The sequence below is a fragment of the Procambarus clarkii genome, chromosome 76, assembly GCF_040958095.1.
Source record: "Procambarus clarkii isolate CNS0578487 chromosome 76, FALCON_Pclarkii_2.0, whole genome shotgun sequence".
Lineage (NCBI taxonomy): Eukaryota > Metazoa > Arthropoda > Malacostraca > Decapoda > Cambaridae > Procambarus > Procambarus clarkii.
This window is the reverse complement of record NC_091225.1, coordinates 10,106,229-10,126,270: the sequence shown is the minus strand read 5'-3', so window position 1 is coordinate 10,126,270 and position 20,042 is coordinate 10,106,229. Positions and strand designations below refer to the sequence as shown.

Sequence of the window (20,042 nt, the reverse complement as noted above, 5' to 3'; positions counted from 1 at the left end):
TACAACTTTAGAACACTTTCCCACCAGGAGACTCGAACCCTAGCCAGCACAGAAGCCTTCCAGCAACTGGCATAACAGGTACGCCTTAACCCGCTCCACCACCCGCTCAGACCCTTAAAAGAGATGGTAATTTCGGAGTATTTAAATACCCCAAAGATCAACACCTCCCAAGAGCACCAGAGCAAGTGAGGGGTCATTTATACGTTAATTTCATCAAGTCCCTGTTAATATGGGAAGACACAGTGTCTCTGCTTAAGGCACAACTCTCCTAAACACGAGAGTTAAGTATACAACTTTAGAACACTTTCCCACCAGGAGACTCGAACCCTAGCCAGCACAGAAGCCTTCCAGCAACTGGCATAACAGGTATGCCTTAACCCGCTCCACCACCTGCTCAGACCCTTAAAAGAGATGGTAATTTCGGAGTATTTAAATACCCCAAAGATCAACACCTCCCAAGAGCACCAGAGCAAGTGAGGGGTCATTTATACATTAATTTCATCAAGTCCCTGTTAATATGGGAAGACACAGTGTCTCTGCTTAAGGCACAACTCTCCTAAACACGAGAGTTAAGTATACAACTTTAGAACACTTTCCCACCAGGAGACTCGAACCCTAGCCAGCACAGAAGCCTTCCAGCAACTGGCATAACAGGTACGCCTTAACCTGCTCCACCACCCGCTCAGACCCTTAAAAGAGATGGAAATTTCGGAGTATTTAAATACCCCAAAGATCAACACCTCCCAAGAGCACCAGAGCAAGTGAGGGGTCATTTATACGTTAATTTCATCAAGTCCCTGTTAATATGGGAAGACACAGTGTCTCTGCTTAAGGCACAACTCTCCTAAACACGAGAGTTAAGTATACAACTTTAGAACACTTTCCCACCAGGAGACTCGAACCCTAGCCAGCACAGAAGCCTTCCAGCAACTGGCATAACAGGAACGCCTTAACCCGCTCCACCACCCACTCAGACCCTTAAAAGAGATGGTAATTTCGGAGTATTTAAATACCCCAAAGATCAACACAGATCAAAGATCAAAGTTACATACAAGTGATGTTACATTAATGGATTGATATATAGATAGAGCTAGTACATACAATGCCTAAAGCCACTATTACGCAATGCGTTTCGGGCAAGAAAAACATTAATATCTAGAACTTAATACTAATTGAGCATAAAGAATAAAAAGTGTTGAAAACAAATACAAATAAAGATAAAAAAAAGGGGGAACATGACTGAAAAAGCAGCACAAATACAATAGGTTGACAGTGTTGATTAAAAAAAAAATAATAATAATAAAATAACAGACATGGGATGACAATAAAGGAGTGAGGTGGGTTACAGGGAATTTATTAGGTAGTGTTTAGTTTTTATCTTAAACTGGTTGAGAGAGGTACAGTCTTTAACATGGTTGGGAAGGTCATTCCACATTCTGGGTCCCTTGATTTGTAGAGCATTTCTAGTTTGATTAAGTCGTACTCTAGGAATATCAAAACTGTATTTATTCCTGGTGTGGTGCTCATGGGTTCTGTTACAACCTTCAATGAAGCTTTTGAGGTCAGGATTGGCATTACAGTTCAGCGTTTTATATATGTATAATACACAAGAGAGAATGTGCAGTGACTTAATATCTAACATATTCAGAGATTTGAGTAGGGGTACCGAGTGATGTCTGGGGCCAGAGTTGGATATTGTCCTAATAGCAGCTTTGTGTTGGGTAATAAGAGGACGTAAATGATTTTGGGTAGTAGAACCCCAAGCACAAATACCATAGTTGAGGTATGGATAGATGAGGGAGTAATAGAGAGTAACCAGGGCAGGGCGGGGTACATAATATCTGATCTTAGAAAGAATGCCAACAGTTGCCAATATATATATATATATATATATATATATATATATATATATATATATATATATATATATATATATATATATATATATATATATATATATATATATATATATATATATAACGCTTAACTGTAATGCTAATCTTGACCTTAAAAGCTTCATTGAAGGTTGTAACAGAACCCATGAGCCCCATACCAGAAACAAATACCTTTTTGTTATTCAAAGAGTACGAAATCAAACTAGAAATGCTCTACAAATCAAGGGACCCAGAACGTGGAATGACCTTCCCAATCATGTTAAAGACTGTACCTCTCTCAACCAGTTTAAGATAAAAACTAAGCACTACCTAATTAACTCCCTGTAACCTACCTCACCCCTAGAATGTCAACCCATGTCTGTTATTTTTAAACAATGCTGTTTGTCGACCAAATTGTATTTTTGCTGTTTTTCTGCCATGTTCCCCCTTTTTTTATTTTTTTATTTTCTCAACACATTTTATACTTTGTACTCAATTAGTATTAAGTTTTAGTCTTTAGTGTTTTTCCTGCCCGAAACGCTTTGCGTAATAGTGGCTTTAGGCATTGTATGTACTAGCTCTATCTATAAATTCATCAATATTTGTATTACCCCTGGTATGTATGTACTTTACCTGAATAAACATTTGAATTTTTGAATTTTTTGTGCTACTCACTTCCCCTAATATTAGTACTTAAGACATATATTCACCAGTATTATCACCTGTGTCAATTTATACAATATTGTGTTGATATAAAATTTTGCAACAATGTACCTTTTCATCTTATCTTGTATGTTAGATTAAGGACCTGACCAAAAATGCTATGAGTGTTAGTGGCTTTGCAAGAATGTAAAAAGACCAGTCATATATAATCTCACAATTGCATTATTCCTTTTTGTAGATAAAAGTTATTATTATTATTATTATTATTATTATTATTATTATTATTATATAATTACACCTGTAACACAAATACAAATTTTCTTAACTTGGCTACATAGAGCATATTAGATTTTAATTATATTTCTAAAAAAAAAATAAAATAAAAAGCACATTATCATTCAAAAGGAAAAATAAGATACATGTAAAACTTTTTATTGTATCATCTTTCCTAAACTAAAAAAAACAGCTTTGAATGTAATGAAACGCCATTTTCTGGGTGAGACCCGTCGGCTCCCCGGAGCTTTACCGGCTGATATGCTAATGTCAGACTTTGGCATCAGTCATGTGTATGGAGTTCTAGGGCCTACCGGGGACCACGAGCCAGAACCTGGCCCCCTCAGAGAGGCAAGGGGAGCAATGGCCTATAGAAACCCCCCGTGTGGTTGGAAGCATTCTATGTCTGCCATCGACCGGGTCAAGCATCCAGAAAGGTAAGCATTCCAAAACAAACCCCTATTCTGGTGAAAATTGCTACCTACAGCCGAACTAGTGGCTAGAACTCCCAACAGAAAACAAGGAAACTAGTATGACGTCATACGTCACCGCGCCGCTGTCTGCGCAGCTCCCCCCTCCCCGGGAGGGGGAAGGGGGAGCCCCAGACCTCCCACGCCGGCTATCCACCCATCAGTTCTGAGGCTGGATGTCAAAACACGCGAAAAACGCCGACCGGAGGGAGGGAGGGTTGCCAGGGAGCCTCCGGGTCTCACCCAGAAAATGGCGTTTCATTACATTCAACGCTGGTTTTCTGGGGGGAGCCCCGTCGGCTCCCCGGAGCTAACTACCCACAGAGGAAGGTCAAAGGGACAGAACCGGGAGGCGGACACCACGCACCCCCCAAGGAGGCGAGACAATCGGCAGCAAACGCCAACCCAAGGCGCCACTGCCCCGAAAATCCCGGGAACAACACGAGAACCACGAGCAGCAAGGCCCCTGCACGAACACCAAAAATCCATGCCCGAAAGACCGCAAGGCCACGTCGTTCAGACGGCAGCGAGAGCAGCGAAGCCACGAACGCCATAGGCATGAGGGAAGAACACAGGCAGCTTAGCCGCAAGAACACGGCTGACCACCCGGGACATTATCACCCGCGAACCGGGAAGAACAGAACCGGATCAACGCAAAACGCGCTCCGGACCCAAACGCCGTGGCACGCAAACAACAGCGGAGGGCCGCCACTGAACACAAAAACGACACACCCCCGGCCCGACCAACGAAGCACCAACAAACCATGGACCCCTCCAGAATGCAGCAGCCCCACCCCGCACCAGAAAAGATGGAGACTGCTGCCACCAAACAACCGAAACGCTAAAACCGAAGGAGCAAGAAAACTCAGCGACTCGACCCCCAGAGGCAAAGGCCCAAAGGAAAGAGCCGACGAAAAAACACACCGGAACCGAAGGGGCACTACCAACCGAGGAGAAGACAGAGCACGCTGACCAGAGACCAGGATGGTGCAAGCGGCGCACGAACAGGCCGGAGGTGAAACGACGCACAAGACAGCTGACTAACGGTGCAGAAGCAACACCAAGACCGAAAGCAAGCTGAAGCGGCTCCGCCTGCACCGCACGAAAAGAGGCGACAGTATGTGGCAAAACGACGGCCCCCAACCCCCACCAGAAAACAAAGCCGAGAGTAAACCAAGCTAACAAGCGTAACCACCTAAGAAGGGACAGGAAAAGGAAGGACCGCCAAAATACCCCATACTGCTGCCAAGAGAAGCACGCAGGTGGGACACCTACCCCGAAGCCACCCGACCACCAACCGGAGGCGAGACCGCGAGGCAGAACATAAGCAGCCCCGACAAGGCCCCTCCGAGCCCAGGAAAAAGGCGGAGCCGCGGGAAGATCTTGGGCGAGACCACCGAAACCCAGGCGGCACAAGGAGATGGAACGTCTGCCGAACAGAAAAACTCCCCAAAGCATGCAAGCCCGCCAGGAGTTCAGAAACGACGGGTCCGACGCGAGACATCGCAAGACCCCCCCCCAAAAAAAAACCGGCAGGGCAAGCTAGGAAATGAAAGAAGGCGGAAGAGTCGCCGCCAGAACAGTACCCGAACCAAGGGGTACGAACAACTGCAATAGACCGAGACAAAGAAGCACATCACAGGACACAGGCTGACCAACGCCTAAGAACACACGCAGAACATCCCTGCTGCAGAGGAGGCAGGAAGAAAGAGCAGAAACACAAAAACCCCAGGAGAACAACCAGGGGTGGACAATCAGGCAGGGACAGAAAAAACCCCACGCAATCCCCAGGCACAAAACGGCAGCAAAGTGCCACTCCACAACCGGACACAGGAACAAGGACACGCCACCGTGAAACACGGTACCAATGCACACGTGCAGCAGCAGCAACAGGCACCACTGCAACATGCAACATGTAAATAGCAACTCCCTTCTGCAAAGGCAGAGAACGGAGCAGGCAGACCCAAGACAGGGCCAACGGAGACACGACAAAACCCTGCAGGCCCAGAAACCTGCACCAGGCGACCGACGGCGGAGAAACCCCGCTCGATACCTGCTGGATGAGGTACTGGGAGCTCTTTTACACCTGAAGCCCGGCCCAAGGCCAGGCTAGACCGGCCAGAGGGTGGCCCACCAGGCAGCATCTAGGAGCAGTCCACCGGCCCACATACCCCCACAACCAGGACGGGCCGGAACTGCCATACGAAAACAGGCTAGTGCGCCCTGGAAGTCCACGGACGAACCAGCAAGAAGGCTTATGCTCGCAAGTAGGTCGTGTAACAAGCACAGACCTCTGATGGTAATACAGTGTTCCGCAAATGTGCCAATAGCACCACTGCACTCCACTGGTACTATCCCGCAAGTTCTACCAGATAGGCGGGACCCAAGAGCCAGAGCTCAAATCCTGCAAGCACAGCCAGGAGCCTTACCAGGTGAGTACAGAACCAACCCTACAACCCCCACACCTCACAACATTAAAAAAGGAGGGTCCCCTGAATGACTCCAGCATGGGTTGGACATGCACATGAGGGGGACAGGAAGGGTTGAAAAAGGGACAGTCACTGGTGTGCGAACGGTCTCAGTCGTACAAAAATATACCTAAATAAAGACAGGTATATAAACAACACCGCATCCAGCGCCTGGCCAAAGACGCCAGACCGCAGAAACTCACCTGGTGAATGGTGGCACGAACTTGACACGACTCAACCGTGCCCAGAAGAACCTGGGAGCACCGCCAGGTGAAGACGCCAGAGCCGGACCCTGCAGGACCCGCAGGAGAGCAGGTAGATGATGATGATGATGATGATGTTTATTCAGGTAAGGTATATACATACAAGTGATGTTACATTAATGGATTGATATATAGATAGAGCTAGTACATACAATGCCTAAAGCCACTATTACGCAATGCGTTTCGGGCAAGAAAAACATTAATATCTAGAACTTAATACTAATTGAGCATAAAGAATAAAAAGTGTTGAGAACAAATACAAATAAAGATAAAAAAAGGGGGAACATGACTGAAAAAGCAGCACAAATACAATAGGTTGACAAACAGTGTTGATTAAAAAAAAAAAAAAAAGAAAATAACAGACATGAGTTGACAATAGAGGAGTGAGGTAGATTACAAGGAATTTATTAGGTAGTGTTTAGTTTTTATCTTAAACTGGTTGAGAGAGGTACAGTCTTTAACATGGTTGGGAAGGTCATTCCACATTCTGGGCCCCTTGATTTGCAGAGCATTTCTAGTTTGATTAAGACGTACTCTAGGAATATCAAAACTGTATTTATTTCTGGTGTGGTGCTCATGGGTTCTGTTACAACCTTCTATGAAGCTTTTAAGATCAGGATTGGCATTATAGTTTAGCGTTTTATATATGTATAATACACATGAGAGAATGTGCAGTGACTTAATATCTAACATATTCAGAGATTTGAGTAGGGGTACCGAGTGATGTCTGGGGCCAGAGTTGGATATTGTTCTAATAGCAGCTTTGTGTTGGGTAATTAGAGGACGTAAGTGATTTTGGGTAGTAGAACCCCAAGCAGAAATACCATAGTTGAGATAAGGATAGATAAGTAGAGGCGAAGGAGGCGGTCCACACCCATGACACAGGGAAAACCGCGGTGTCCTCCCCACAACTGGGAACCAGGACACCCCCGGCGCGAAGGGGCACATACCGCAGCCAGGGAGAAGAACGAGAGGCGAAGCACTGTAGCAAAAAGGGCGCAAAACCCCAGCACTGAAACACCGCCCAGACCAAAACAAACTCCATGGCGCATGCGCATAACACGCTGGCCGAACCGCACACCCTCCCTGCGGGAAGGCGCCACCCAGGACTACTGCACGAGAAAAGTAGCCAAAAGAGGAAGCAGGAACAATAAAACCGGCCAAAGAAGCAAAGAGCCCCAAAAGGAACCCAACCGGGCGACAAGTAGCCCAACCGGGCGACAAGCAGCCCAACCGGGCGACAATTAAGCAGCCCAACAGGGCGACAAGCAGCCCAACAGGGCGACAAGTACGAGGAGCCGACAGACGTTCCAATAATGCGGGAAGTAGCGAAAAACCTTCCCGTACCCTCGAGAACACAGAAGCCAACACTAGTCCCGAAGGCACACGAAGGCGCAGGCGCACCCGAGATCAGAAGTCACGCAAAACCCCATTGAACGGGGAAACATGACGAAAACACCGTCCCAAAAAGGGGTGGGAGGAAACATCCACCCACAAGACGGAACCAACCGACTCAAAGGCCAAGGAACCGAGCCCGGGGAGAGGCCGACGCCCAACAGCACGTACGGCGAGTGGGGAGGAAAAACCCCACTCCGCGTAACCACAAGCCCCGCCTAGAGGGGGATAAAAAAAAAACCCCACGGGGTCCAACGGGGCCAAGGCCCCCCAAGTCAGCGCCTTCCCAGCCCCGGGAACCTACACGACAGGCCACGGGGCCGAGCCGTTCCCCCAAAGCCCCGGCCGTACCAGAAAACCGGGGCAGCCGTGAAAACACTAATGAAGGGAGCCCACTGGCAGACTCGTACAACACGGCTGGAGGAACAGGCTCAAATGCCCCCGACACTACCCCGGAAGGGGAATTCCCCGAGACTGCCTGAGTCTCAACACCATCAAAAACCCCGCCCCGAACCTACAGACGGTAAGGAACCGGCTGCAGGCAGGAAGGGTGATCCAGGGGAAAGACAAGGGGGCGTGGATGGAACCGAAGCAACCAACATCCCCAAGTCCCAAAACGAACTACAACGGGGCAGCCCCGGGGCTCCCGGGGAGGAAACCACGAGAACGTCTGGGGGGGGGGGGCCTCGTAGCCTGGTGGATAGCGCGCAGGACTCGTAATTCTGTGGCGCGGGTTCGATTCCCGCACGAGGCAGAAACAAATGGGCAAAGTTTCTTTCACCCTAAGTGCCCCTGTTACCTAGCAGTAAATAGGTACCTGGGAGTTAGTCAGCTGTCACGGGCTGCTTCCTGGGGTGTGTGTGTGTGTGTGTGTGTGTGTGTGTGTGTGGTGTGGAAAAAAAAAAAGCAGTTAGTAAACAGTTGATTGACAGTTGAGAGGCGGGCCGAAAGAGCAAAGCTCAACCCCCGCAAAAACACAACTAGTAAACACACCAAGGCTCAAGTGCAACGCCCCTGCTGCCCGCACCCGCTTTGTTAGCACAACTGGGTAACCCGTCGCCCCTAAATCAACACAACAACAACTGGGTAACCGAGCCACAACGAGCAACCAAACTCGCAGGACTCCGGGTCGAAGGTGTCACCGACCCCACAGGCAGCAGACGGAGGCAAAACAGAGAGTCGCCCAGAGACAAAGGGTGAGAGCAACCCTCAAACTCGCTGGAAGCGAGGGGGGGACTCTGGGGTCACATCCATCGGACCCGCGCGCCCCCAGGGGTTTCCCAGGGTCCCGAGCGTTTACTATAAGAGGACTCGCGCTCAGGTAATCCCAGGCAGGGTACTGCTAACCGGCACCCAAAGCTACCAAACAACTTTCTAAGAGCTGAACCCCGGTCTGGGGCTCCCCCTTCCCCCTCCCGGGGAGGGGGGAGCTGCATAGACAGCAGCGCGGTGACGTATGACGTCATACTAGTTTCCTTGTTTTCTGTTGAAGAGTTTTCTGTTCTGTTGGTGGCACATCCACTAGTTCGGCTTTAGGTAGCAATTTTCACCAGAATAGGGGTTTGTTTTGGAATGCTTACCTTTCTGGATGCTTGACCCGGTCGATGGCAGACATAGAATGCTTCCAACCACACGGGGGTTTCTATAGGCCATTGCTCCCCTTGCCTCTCTGAGGGGCCCAGGTTCTGGCTCATGGTCCCCAGTAGGCCCTAGAACTCCATACACATGACTGATGCCAAAGTCTGACATTAGCATATCAGCCGGTAAAGCTCCGGGGAGCCGACGGGGCTCCCCCCAGAAAATATTTGTTAAACAATGAATAATAGTTTTCTTCACTAATAGCTTCTTTGGTGCTCACTTGGTGTATAAGGTGCATATGACTTTCATAAAAGAAAAAGAGGTACATATGACTTCCATAAAAGAATTATGCAGCAAGATCATCATGCTACAGAACTTTACCTTCCCTCCACATGATATAATATATTTCATATAATATTTATAATTATAAAAATAATATAATATATATATTTAATTCTAGTCAGACCAAAATAAATGGAAATTCTGGGCTACAAAAAAAAAAAAGGCCAGATTCAGGATACCTGTAATACAGTAACCTGATGCAGGATAAACACAGATGATCAATTCAGGCTAACGTAATTACCTGATTTAAGCTAATACCAATGCCAAAATATTATTAATATAATTGCCAGGTTCAAGCTAATAACTTATTTTCAGGCCAATTTATTGTCGGACTAATGTAATTATGTCAGGCTAATATAATTATGTCAAGATAATATAATTGCTAATCAGTTTAATACAATTGCCAATCAAGGCTAATATAATTGCCAATCAAGGCTAATATAATTTTGTCAGGCTAATATAATATCTAATCAGGCTAATATAACTACTAATCAGGCTAAAATAATTTGCCAATTGGGCCAACATCATTAGCTAGTCAGGCTAATATAACTACATGTCAGGCTAATTTAATTACTTAACTGTTCAAGTTAGGCAAGAGAAATACATATTTCTGACTCCAAAAATGATAAATGTCAGTCAGGCTAATATAATTACTGAAGTCAGATTAACATTTTATCAATGTTTAAACTTGAACAAATATAAATGCAAGACGGGTCAATATACCTACTGAAGTTAAACCAGACTAAGAAAAAATGTCTGACTCGAGCATACATAAATTACAAAGTCTAACTGAAATAAAGTTCAGTAAGAATAACACAGTATTGTGAAAATTTTGAAGTAACTTAAATTTATGTCACGGTTATGAAGGAAGGTAAAACAAAACTCAAACTGTTTTCTACTCCCACCTCCAATGTTTATTAATGAGTATTAAAAATAGGTGCTCTAAACTTGGATTCAGAGACTTTATTATATTTTATATATATATATTTCTAAAGTGAACTAAAATAGTTATTATACACATGAAAAAAAATACTGTACATTTAAACTGAATTATCTTTCCTAAAAGATGTATATTTGTTAACCTTTTGAATTTTTTTTAGTGTTCTTCACTGACAGCTTCTCTGGTGTTTGTTTAGTCTATGAGGTACATCTTTCATAAAAGAACAAAATATTAAAATAAACCAAAACCTTTCATGATGATGCATTTTTCTTACACCAAATACATAAATGCCTTTTCTAGGATGTCCATCTAACAAAGAGATAAGTTGATATTTTCAGGATTAGGTGCACAATTTCCAAATTTATATTATATATTAGATCAGTACATTAAATTAATATACTAATATGAACTGTAATATATACTTGAACATTCTCTGATGTGACAGACTTGATCCCAATGAAACTTAAAAGTACTGAACAAGTTGTGGAATATTGAACCAAACCACCTTTTTAAATTTTCATATTTAATAATACAAGACATGGAGCTCATCAAGCCACAATGTAGGACAAAATCAGATGCTATTTACTTGCTGAAGCCATACATACACAAATATATGGCGTACCTAATAGCCAAAACGCACTGCTTGACATAGTATGTAATATGCCTAATACTAAGACTTGCCTAATATGCAGTGAATTCCAGTACTGTATATTAAAAAAATTAATTGGTTTATTTGAATTAATATCATTATATTATATTAAAAACATATATTACTGACTTAGTTATGTTAGCTTAGGTTAGGTTGAGATAGGTTAGATTAGATAGATTGGGTTAGTTTTGGTATTTCTACATTAGTTTTAAGTCAAATTAAAAAAAAATAAGGTCACATATAATGAAAACTTTATTATTTCATAAAAAAAAATTGAAACTATCTAACTTCAGGAAATCTCGGCTTTTCCAGGCAAATCACACTTTGCATAGCAGCCTAAGTACTGCATTCTCACTATTAGGTACAACACAATACACAAGAGTTCTTAAATTGTAAAACCACTATCATGCATAGCTTTTTGGGGAGGTCCTCGATTTTAAGTTACCCTATTATACGACCTGCTAAATCGTTTAATAACCAGGCACCCATTCATTGATGGGTGAACAGAGGCATATAGCTAAGGATTGGTGTCTAGTTAATCCTCCCCGGCCAGGATACAAACCAAGGCCAAATCGATCGTGAAGCATGAGGCGAGTGTCTTATCACTGCACTACAAGGACAGCAAGGTAACTATCAAGACTTTACTGCAATTGAAAATCCAGATGGGAACACATTAGACTGGGGGGTACCTGTGACAAAACTCTTGTTTCCTGTCCTCATTGAAGCCACTAGAGATGGAGGCCCCTCACAGTCCGTCTAATTACCACAAGCTACCACAAGCTACACAAGCTTCACAAAGCTTCCTGACAATACGTTAGTAATGAATAAATAGATATATAGATATATTTACTCATTATAATGTTTGTGCTGAATGTACAACACGAAAAAACATAATTTTAATCTGAAAAAGTATCTTTTTTATAAAGAAATTAGACGAAAATAAAAAGCTGGTGACGCCAAATCAAGTCGACGATCTAAGCTTCGGTTAGGTTAAGTTAGGTTTGGTTAAGTTAGGTTAGGTTACGATGGGTTAGGATAGGTTAGATTAGGTCAGCCTAACCTATCATATTTATTCATTACTAACGTATTGCCAGGAAGCTTTGTGAAGCTTGTGTAGCTTGTGGTAGCTTGTGGTAATTAGACGGACCCGCCCCTCAGGTAAATTCAAGTAGATTCAGCTATCATCGTCCACACTCAAAATGTTTAGCCTACTACCCAAATGTACAATCCTGTGCTTCTTTATGCTTTTAAGACAACTGAATCTTTTCCCACACACTGGACATTGGTGAGGCTTATCACCCGAATGCACTAACATGTGAGCCTTCATATTATCACCACGACTGAATCGCTTCCCACACTTTGGACACTCATGAGGTTTATCATCTCTATGCACTGACATGTGTCTCTTCATGTTATCAAGACAACTGAATCTCTTCCCACACTCTGGACACTCATGTGGTTGATCACCCGTATGTACTAACATGTGCTTTATTATGGTTCCACGTTCTCTAAATCTTTTGCCACACTCAGCACACTCAAACGGTCTTTCATCTGAATGCAGCATCCTGTGCTTCTTCATACTTCCAAGGTGACTGAATCTCTTCCCACACTCTGGACACTCGTGAGGCTTACAACCCGAATGCACTAACATGTGAGCCTTCATACTTCCAAGCTGAATGAATCGTTTTCCACACTCTGGACACTGGTGAGGTTTATCACCTGAATGCACTAACATATGAGTCTTCATACTTCCAAGCTGACTGAATCTCCTTCCACACTCTGGACATCCATGAGGTTTGCCACCCGAATGCACCATCTTATGCCTTGTCATATTATTAAGACGGCTGAATTCTTTCCCACACTCTGGACACTGATGAGATTTCATATTCATTATGATAGTTGCTATTTGCGTGATGATTTTCTCCTCCAGGTGACTGCACAAGTGATGTTTGGAGAGGCGGTGGGGTGTCACTATTGACGTTTAGGCAAAGCTGGAGTGTTTTTTCTTACTGATGTACTTAACATGAGCACTTGGCAGTCAACGTTGCTGCTTCCTGCTGTTTTGTTTCTATCTGAAGTAAATTCAGCTAAATTTGTTAGTTTCCGTAAAGGTGAAAACTCTGCTAATGTTGTTGATTTAGGGACGACGACGATCGAGGGATGCGTCCTTGTAATGGGAACGGACGCTTACACTCCCGTGTTTATTTTCACATTTTCTCGCGAAAGCTAGTTTTGGGTAAACTATAATATATCTCAATTTATTTCAATATCTCTAGTGGCCTCAATGTCAAAGGCTCCCCATTGGCTCTGGTGATTTTATCAAGCTTGATCTTGAATTGCAGCAGTGTTTTGACAATGCCAGGTAGGCTGTTTCAGGGGTTTATAACCAATGGATTTATGATTAGATTAAGGACCTGCCGAAACGCTATGAGAGTTAAGTGGCTTTGCAAAAATGTATAAATATCACTCTAATGTAATTTAACCAACCCATTGTACTTTCTTGTAAATAAATTATTATTATTATTATGGATGAAAAATCCTTTGTTTTTATTTATCCATTGTTTTTATTTATAATAATAAATAAATATATATTATCTTTCTTCATCTATTTGAAAGTAGGTGCAGTTTGCATGAAGGGTTTATCCTCTCGACGACTGCATCAGTACAGATGTTGGAAGACACGTTTTATGTTAAGGATGAAACAAACAATAGCACCACAATGCCAGCACGAAGTCAGACGGGTCCGTCTAATTACCGCAAGCTACCACAAGCTACACAAGCTTCACAAAGCTTCCTGGCAATACGTTAGTAATGAATAAATATGATATGCTGGTTAGGCTGACCTAACCTAACCTAACTTAACTTAACCAAACCTAACCTAACCGATGTTTGGATCATCGACTTGATTTGGCGTCACCAGCTCTTTATTTCGTCTAATTCTTTATAAAAACATACTTTTCATATTAAAATTATGTTTTTTCGTGTTGTACTGTAACCTAACCTAACCTAACTTAACCAAACCAAACCTAACCTAACTTAACCAAACCTAACCTAACATAACCGACGCTTGGATCGTCGACTTGATTTGGCGTCACCAGCTCTTTATTTTCGTCTAATTTCTTTATAAAAAGATACTTTTTCAGATTAAAATTATGTTTTTTCGTGTTGTACATTCAGCACCAACATTATAATGAGTAAATATATCATATTTATTCATTACTAACGTATTGCCAGGAAGTTTTGTGAAGCTTGTGTAGCTTGTGGTAGCTTGCGGTAATTAGACGGACCGAGTATGACCACCAAGACCGGAAACCCAAGAAGACCAAACATCAGAGTTTGCTGAAATCGTCAACAAAAAAGACCTCTAACGAAATGAATTAACATAAACATCTGTAATCAACCCTCAACTGCCAGCTGCTTGCGATGCAGCCCCTGTGTAGACTGCAAATGACGCCCCCACTCAATCGGACTTCACTCTATCCTCAAGGGGGACTGGTCAAGTCGTCTACTGCAATTTCGGATACCGGGCTAGAAACAACTTCGTTCACTGAGAAGTTTGTACATACAAACCATTCAGTTCGTATATGCGCTGGTTTGTGTTCGCTGTTGTTTTCGTCTGAATAAATACATATGGCATTTGTTCATATAATTAGCGCTTCCATTATTAGAATTATTTATCCATTATTAGAATAAGAAAGCGCAAACCATACCCCCCTTACAGTTGAAATCTATTTATTTATATACAAGAAGGTACATTGGGTTGCGAGAGTACATATTGGACTCTTCATTGACCTGAGATAGGCCTTTGATACTGTTAATCACGATTACCTCTTAAGTAAACTCCATCATTATGGAATCCGAGGCCATGCACTGGACCATATCCAATCCTATCTTAGTGATAGACACCAATGTGTAGCCATCAATAATATAATCTCTCCCATTCTACCAATAACTGTTGGAGTGCCACAGGGCAGCATCTTGGGACCTCTTCTTTTTCTTATATACATTAATGATCTGCCTAATGTCTCTAACATTCTGAAACCTATTTTGTTTGCTGATGATACTACCCTCATCTACTCCAACCCCAACCCACATACACTAAATGGTGTTGTTAATAATGAACTAAAAAAAGCCCACTTATGGATGTCAACCAACAAACTAACACTTAACATAGAAAAGACCTACTACATCCTATTCGGAAGCAAATCTACAAATGCAATTCAACTTCAGATTAACAATGTAAACATTAGCAATGAAAATGATGGAAAGTTTCTTGGCATATTCCTAGACAAGAGACTCAACTTCAGTACCCAAATACAACACATAACTAAGAAAGTCTCTAAAACAGTTGGTATACTCTCCAAAATCAGATATTATGTTCCTAACTCTGCTCTCATCTCTCTATATTATGCACTAATCTATCCCTATCTCAACTATGGTATCTGTGCATGGGGTTCAACCACTGCAAACCACCTCAAGTCCATCATCACCCAGCAAAAATTCTGCTATCAGAATAATATCAAATTCTGCTTTCAGACAACACACAGCCCCCTTGTTTAACTGTGTGCATGCTAAACATGCTAAACATAATCTCACTCCACAAATTCTCTTGTGTCAACTACATTTACAAAACCCTGTTCTTAAATGCAAATCCTTGTCTGAAACTCTTCTTGGACAGATGTAATAGGACCCATTATCACCACACCAGAAATAAATATCTCTTTGATATCCCCAGAGTTAAACTTAATCTGTGTAAACACTCTATGCAAATAAAGGGACCCAGTTTATGGAACTCACTCCCTACTGAATTGAAAAGCTGTCCAACTTTTACATCATTCAAAATCAATACTAAAAAGTACCTAATTTCATCTTCATAGTTTTTCACCTTTTGCCTTAAAATTGCACTGTATCAATTGCTACCCAATCTCCCAACCTTTATGTTCCCAATTTGAACATCTTTACCATTGTGATCATTGCTGTTTTCTTATATGTGCTGCCAATCTGTTGTATGGTGTTTATAAATCTTGTTTATCTCTATCTTTTGCTACTCAGTCTCCCAATCTTTATGTACCCAATCTGAACATCTTTACCATTGTGATCATTGCTGTCTTATATGTGCTGTCAATCTGCTGTTTGGTGTCTATTAACCTTGTTTAAATTACTAATCAAGCTGTCAATGTAATCAATCAGAGCTTTATTATAACAATATGCTTTAATATACCTACTTATCTCTCTCATCTAATTTTTCTCTTGTAATGTATCTTTATCATTTATCAATTCCGATTGAAATTACCTACTTAAAATTATCTGCTAGATTAAGGACCTGCCCGAAACGCTGTGCGTACTAGTGGCTTTACAAGAATGTAAATACTGTACTATCCAATATATTCTCACAAACCCAATGTACCTTCTTGTATATATATAAATAAATAAATAAATAAATAAATAAATAAATAAATAAATAAATAAATAAATATAACATATATTAAGAGGTACACTGTAGCAAGATTTGAGATTAAAGGATTTAAGACTAACACGTTTAGAAACAATTAAGGCGCCCCCGAAGGAGGCTAATTTATTATGCACCCCATACTCAGTGAATAGTGGCTATTTTTACATTATCATTTACAACTAATTTAAGTAAAATAACAACCAGTAAACAGACTGCTTTTTTCTAATTCTAATTCAAGAACTTCTTGGGATAAAACGTGAACATTCCTTAAGGAACTGTGAGGTGCTTATCTGTTTTTCCTCATAACGGTCCCAAAGTTTCCACAAATGTTCCTGTTTCTCTTTATTGCCCTTGCGGCGACTGTACTTGAGCTTTAGCTCAGAAACCAGTTGGTATTGCCAAGTTACAAGGGACGCCTCACGGTACAGTAAGGGGATTAAAATATATAAAGCCAAGTTGTCTCCCAGATGCTGCTAAAATTAAGGGATTTGCTTTGCAGCGCTCCTTGGCAGCTACAGTAACCTTGGGCGTTGCTAAAGCACCTGGATCACCCAAATGATTGTGACAATTGGCTCCTTGCTTGAAATCCTTTCCATGTTGGATGACTGTGGCAAAGCAACGGTTGCTCTTCTGTCGAATACTGCACCACCAGTAAGTCGCGAAATCCGTTTCCTTGCGTATAGTATATGTATATCCGTGACTATTATGTAGTCTTGGTTTCCCACGCCTCGTGCCTGTTCGAATTATGTCCCAGGTAAGAGGGGCGTCTTGTGACAGAGTTGATGGTATTAATTCGTCTCGGATAGACGTGTCTTGGACAACAGCGACATGCTCTATCGGAAGGTCTACCGTGAAGGATGCTTCGTACTTGTTACTTCTTCTGCTAAATTTATCTCTCTGGACGTGTTGTCATCTTCATACAATGTAAGTGTAAAGCAATCAGGACAGCACCAAAGGAAATTTGTTTCCTCTAATTTTGATTCACGTAAACGATAGTATTTTTCACTAGAAACTCCAGTACCACATTGTCTATACCTCCATTGTTGGCATATTGCACACAGCATTGCATGCTCTGACGATCTCACCTTCCTGCGGCATCCATAACATACACATTGTTCGTGAATGTTGCTGTTGTAAATAATTGTGTGTGGGCTTCTATGGGGACTGGTACTATTAAGGGGTAAGGGTAGTTAGAAGACAGAGTATCAAATATGGGAGAGCTAAAAGGCCCGGCCCCCAAAATATATACACAATAATAATACCTTGCTACTAGACCATATATGTCAGTCTATGGGTTGATCAATGCACTCCCACACAGGAAGAAGGGATACTCTATAATTCATGTACTTATTTATTAACCCCTTAACAACCCCCCATATACACTCACCAATAACAATAATAATAATAACTTTACCACACTACCTTACGTTAAAAAGCCTTGGTCCACTTAGGCAGGATACAAGGTTTACACTGAGAACAAGCTAGGGTAAAGTACTACTGGATAAGCACTGAAGCTGGATGCAGCTTAGGGTAGAGACACCACGTGGTACCCTAATACAAAACACAACACTTAGGGGTACCCAAAACACTGGCAAATACTACCCCCAGGTCTCACCAATCGTTACTACCAGAGTAGGCACACTTAAACACCATACAATACTTAACTTAATGGTACAGGAACTTAAGGTAAGGGAAATAAGTAAGAGGAGAAGGGAGGAGAGTAGGGGTGCAGCCACAGAGTAGGTCTCGTCCCCACGAACGCCAGCCAGAGAAGAACGCTCCTAGCGACCAGCTAGGCCTCCCGCATGTCGTGGTGCCGGAAGGAGCCTAATTGATCGTGCAGCTAAGCACATTAAAGATCTTCCCCTATGCAACGTATTGTTACTTTACAAATTATTAGAAAGTATTAGTAAGCAAAGTTGGTGCCTATGTTATTATTTAATAATCAACCCCCAGCTCAGTCTTTAAATGCTCTTTGAGAAACAATAATAGTCTTACGTCTGGCAGGGAAGATACAAACAATTGCCGCTCGTGATGCACTCAACTGTACTACCAGAAAGTTTAATAGCTCAATTTTGACCTCTGGTTTCCACTGGAGAACCCAGGGTCGTAACAGTTGCCTTCCACATTTCCGTCTTTCACTTTATCTTCGTCTTCCACTTCATTTGTGTCTTCCACTTCAGCAATGTAAAGTACACATTTATCGTACACAGCGTATGCCATTTTTCAATATTGTTGCATAAAACGTCACAGGAAACTAGGAAAGTTTGTTACAAAGCTATGGGAAACTTGTAATGCGTGACAAGCCAGAGCAGTAGTATGTCTACACTGCCCAGGTCGACCAACAACTGAATCATGTGAGGTCAGCAGACACTGACCAGGTCCAACAAGTCCATCTGATTGTAAGGTGTGAAATAATACTATAGTGTATTTTTCAGTCGCGCTGCCACTTATTTGATTTAAACCCACACTCTCAAGAAAACGTGTACATCATATAACTTATATATATAATGTAGGTATATATTAGTTAGTCTTCATACATTTATAACTTTCTAAGCAAATTGTCAGGTCGCTAAACTAAATGCTACAAATTCTCTTGGTCTGTTAAAAGGAACCTTCCCCACTCTCTTCCATCTCTCTCTCTCTCTCTCTCTCTCTCTCTCTCTCTCTCTCTCTCTCTCTCTCTCTCTCTCTCTCTCTCTCTCTCTCTCTCTCTCTCTCTCTCTCTCTCTCTCTCTCTCTCTCTCTCTCTCTCTCTCTCTCTCTCTCTCTCTCTCTCTCTCTCTCTCTCTCTCTCTCTCTCTCTCTCTCTCTCTCTCTCTCTCTCTCTCTCTCTCTCTCTCTCTCTCTCTCTCTCTCTCTCTCTCTCTCTCTCTCTCTCTCTCTCTCTCTCCTCTCTCTCTCTCTCTCTCTCTCTCTCTCTCTGTCTCTCTCTCTCTGTCTCTCTCTCTCTCTCTCTCTCTCTCTCTCTCTCTCTCTCTCTCTCTCTCTCTCTCTCTCTCTCTCTCTCTCTCTCTCTCTCTCTCTCTCTCTCTCTCTCTCTCTCTCTCTCTCTCTCTCTCTCTCTCTCTCTCTCTCTCTCTCTCTCTCTCTCTCTCTCTCTCTCTCTCTCTCTCTCTCTCTCTCTCTCTCTCTCTCTCTCCTCTCTCTCTCTCTCTCTCTCTCTCTCTCTCTCTCTCTCTCTCTCTCTCTCTCTCTCTCTCTCTCTCTCTCTCTCTCTCTTTTTTTTTTTTTTTTTTTTTTTTTTTTTTTTTTTTTTAAACTAAGACTAGGATTCATAAGGGATGCCTAATAACATACCTATTGAAACTGCAAGCAAGAGCTGTTATCCTACCTCAGCTCATCTGAAGCCTACACCTAGAAACTCATTTATTACATAAGAGTATACTTTGAAACTAACACAATGGGAACTACCATATATTTAACTTATGTAAGCTAAGTTGAAACCTACTCCTAGATGCCCATTTATTTCATGAGCCTGGTATTATTTGCTTTAGAAGGAATAGCCTTTATTCATTAAAAAACATTAAGTAACAATCAAATAAGGAACAGGATGAGCTTGTAGCCAGCTGTGTGCCAGAGTCTTCATTTGAACAGTTGACCTGATATCCCGTGTATCAATCTGTTGAGCGAACAAGTTCCAGATGCGAGTAAGTCTCGGAAGGAATGAACGCT

At 42.4% G+C, this 20,042-nt stretch overlaps 1 protein-coding gene across 1 annotated transcript; it reads right to left on the bottom strand.

Annotated features, from left to right (window-relative positions):
- Positions 1-12,089: 12,089 nt before the first annotated feature.
- On the bottom strand, positions 12,090-12,806 carry LOC138357149 (zinc finger protein 154-like). The gene has a single exon (XM_069313803.1). It carries the CDS (start codon positions 12,804-12,806, stop codon positions 12,090-12,092), a length of 717 nt encoding a protein of 238 aa, XP_069169904.1.
- Between the last annotated feature and the right edge of the window lie 7,236 nt (positions 12,807-20,042).

Coding starts and splice junctions, on each gene's coding strand:
- LOC138357149 (XM_069313803.1), bottom strand. CDS start 12,806: ATGAATATGAAATCTCATCAGTGTCCAGAGTGTGGGAAAGAATTCAGC.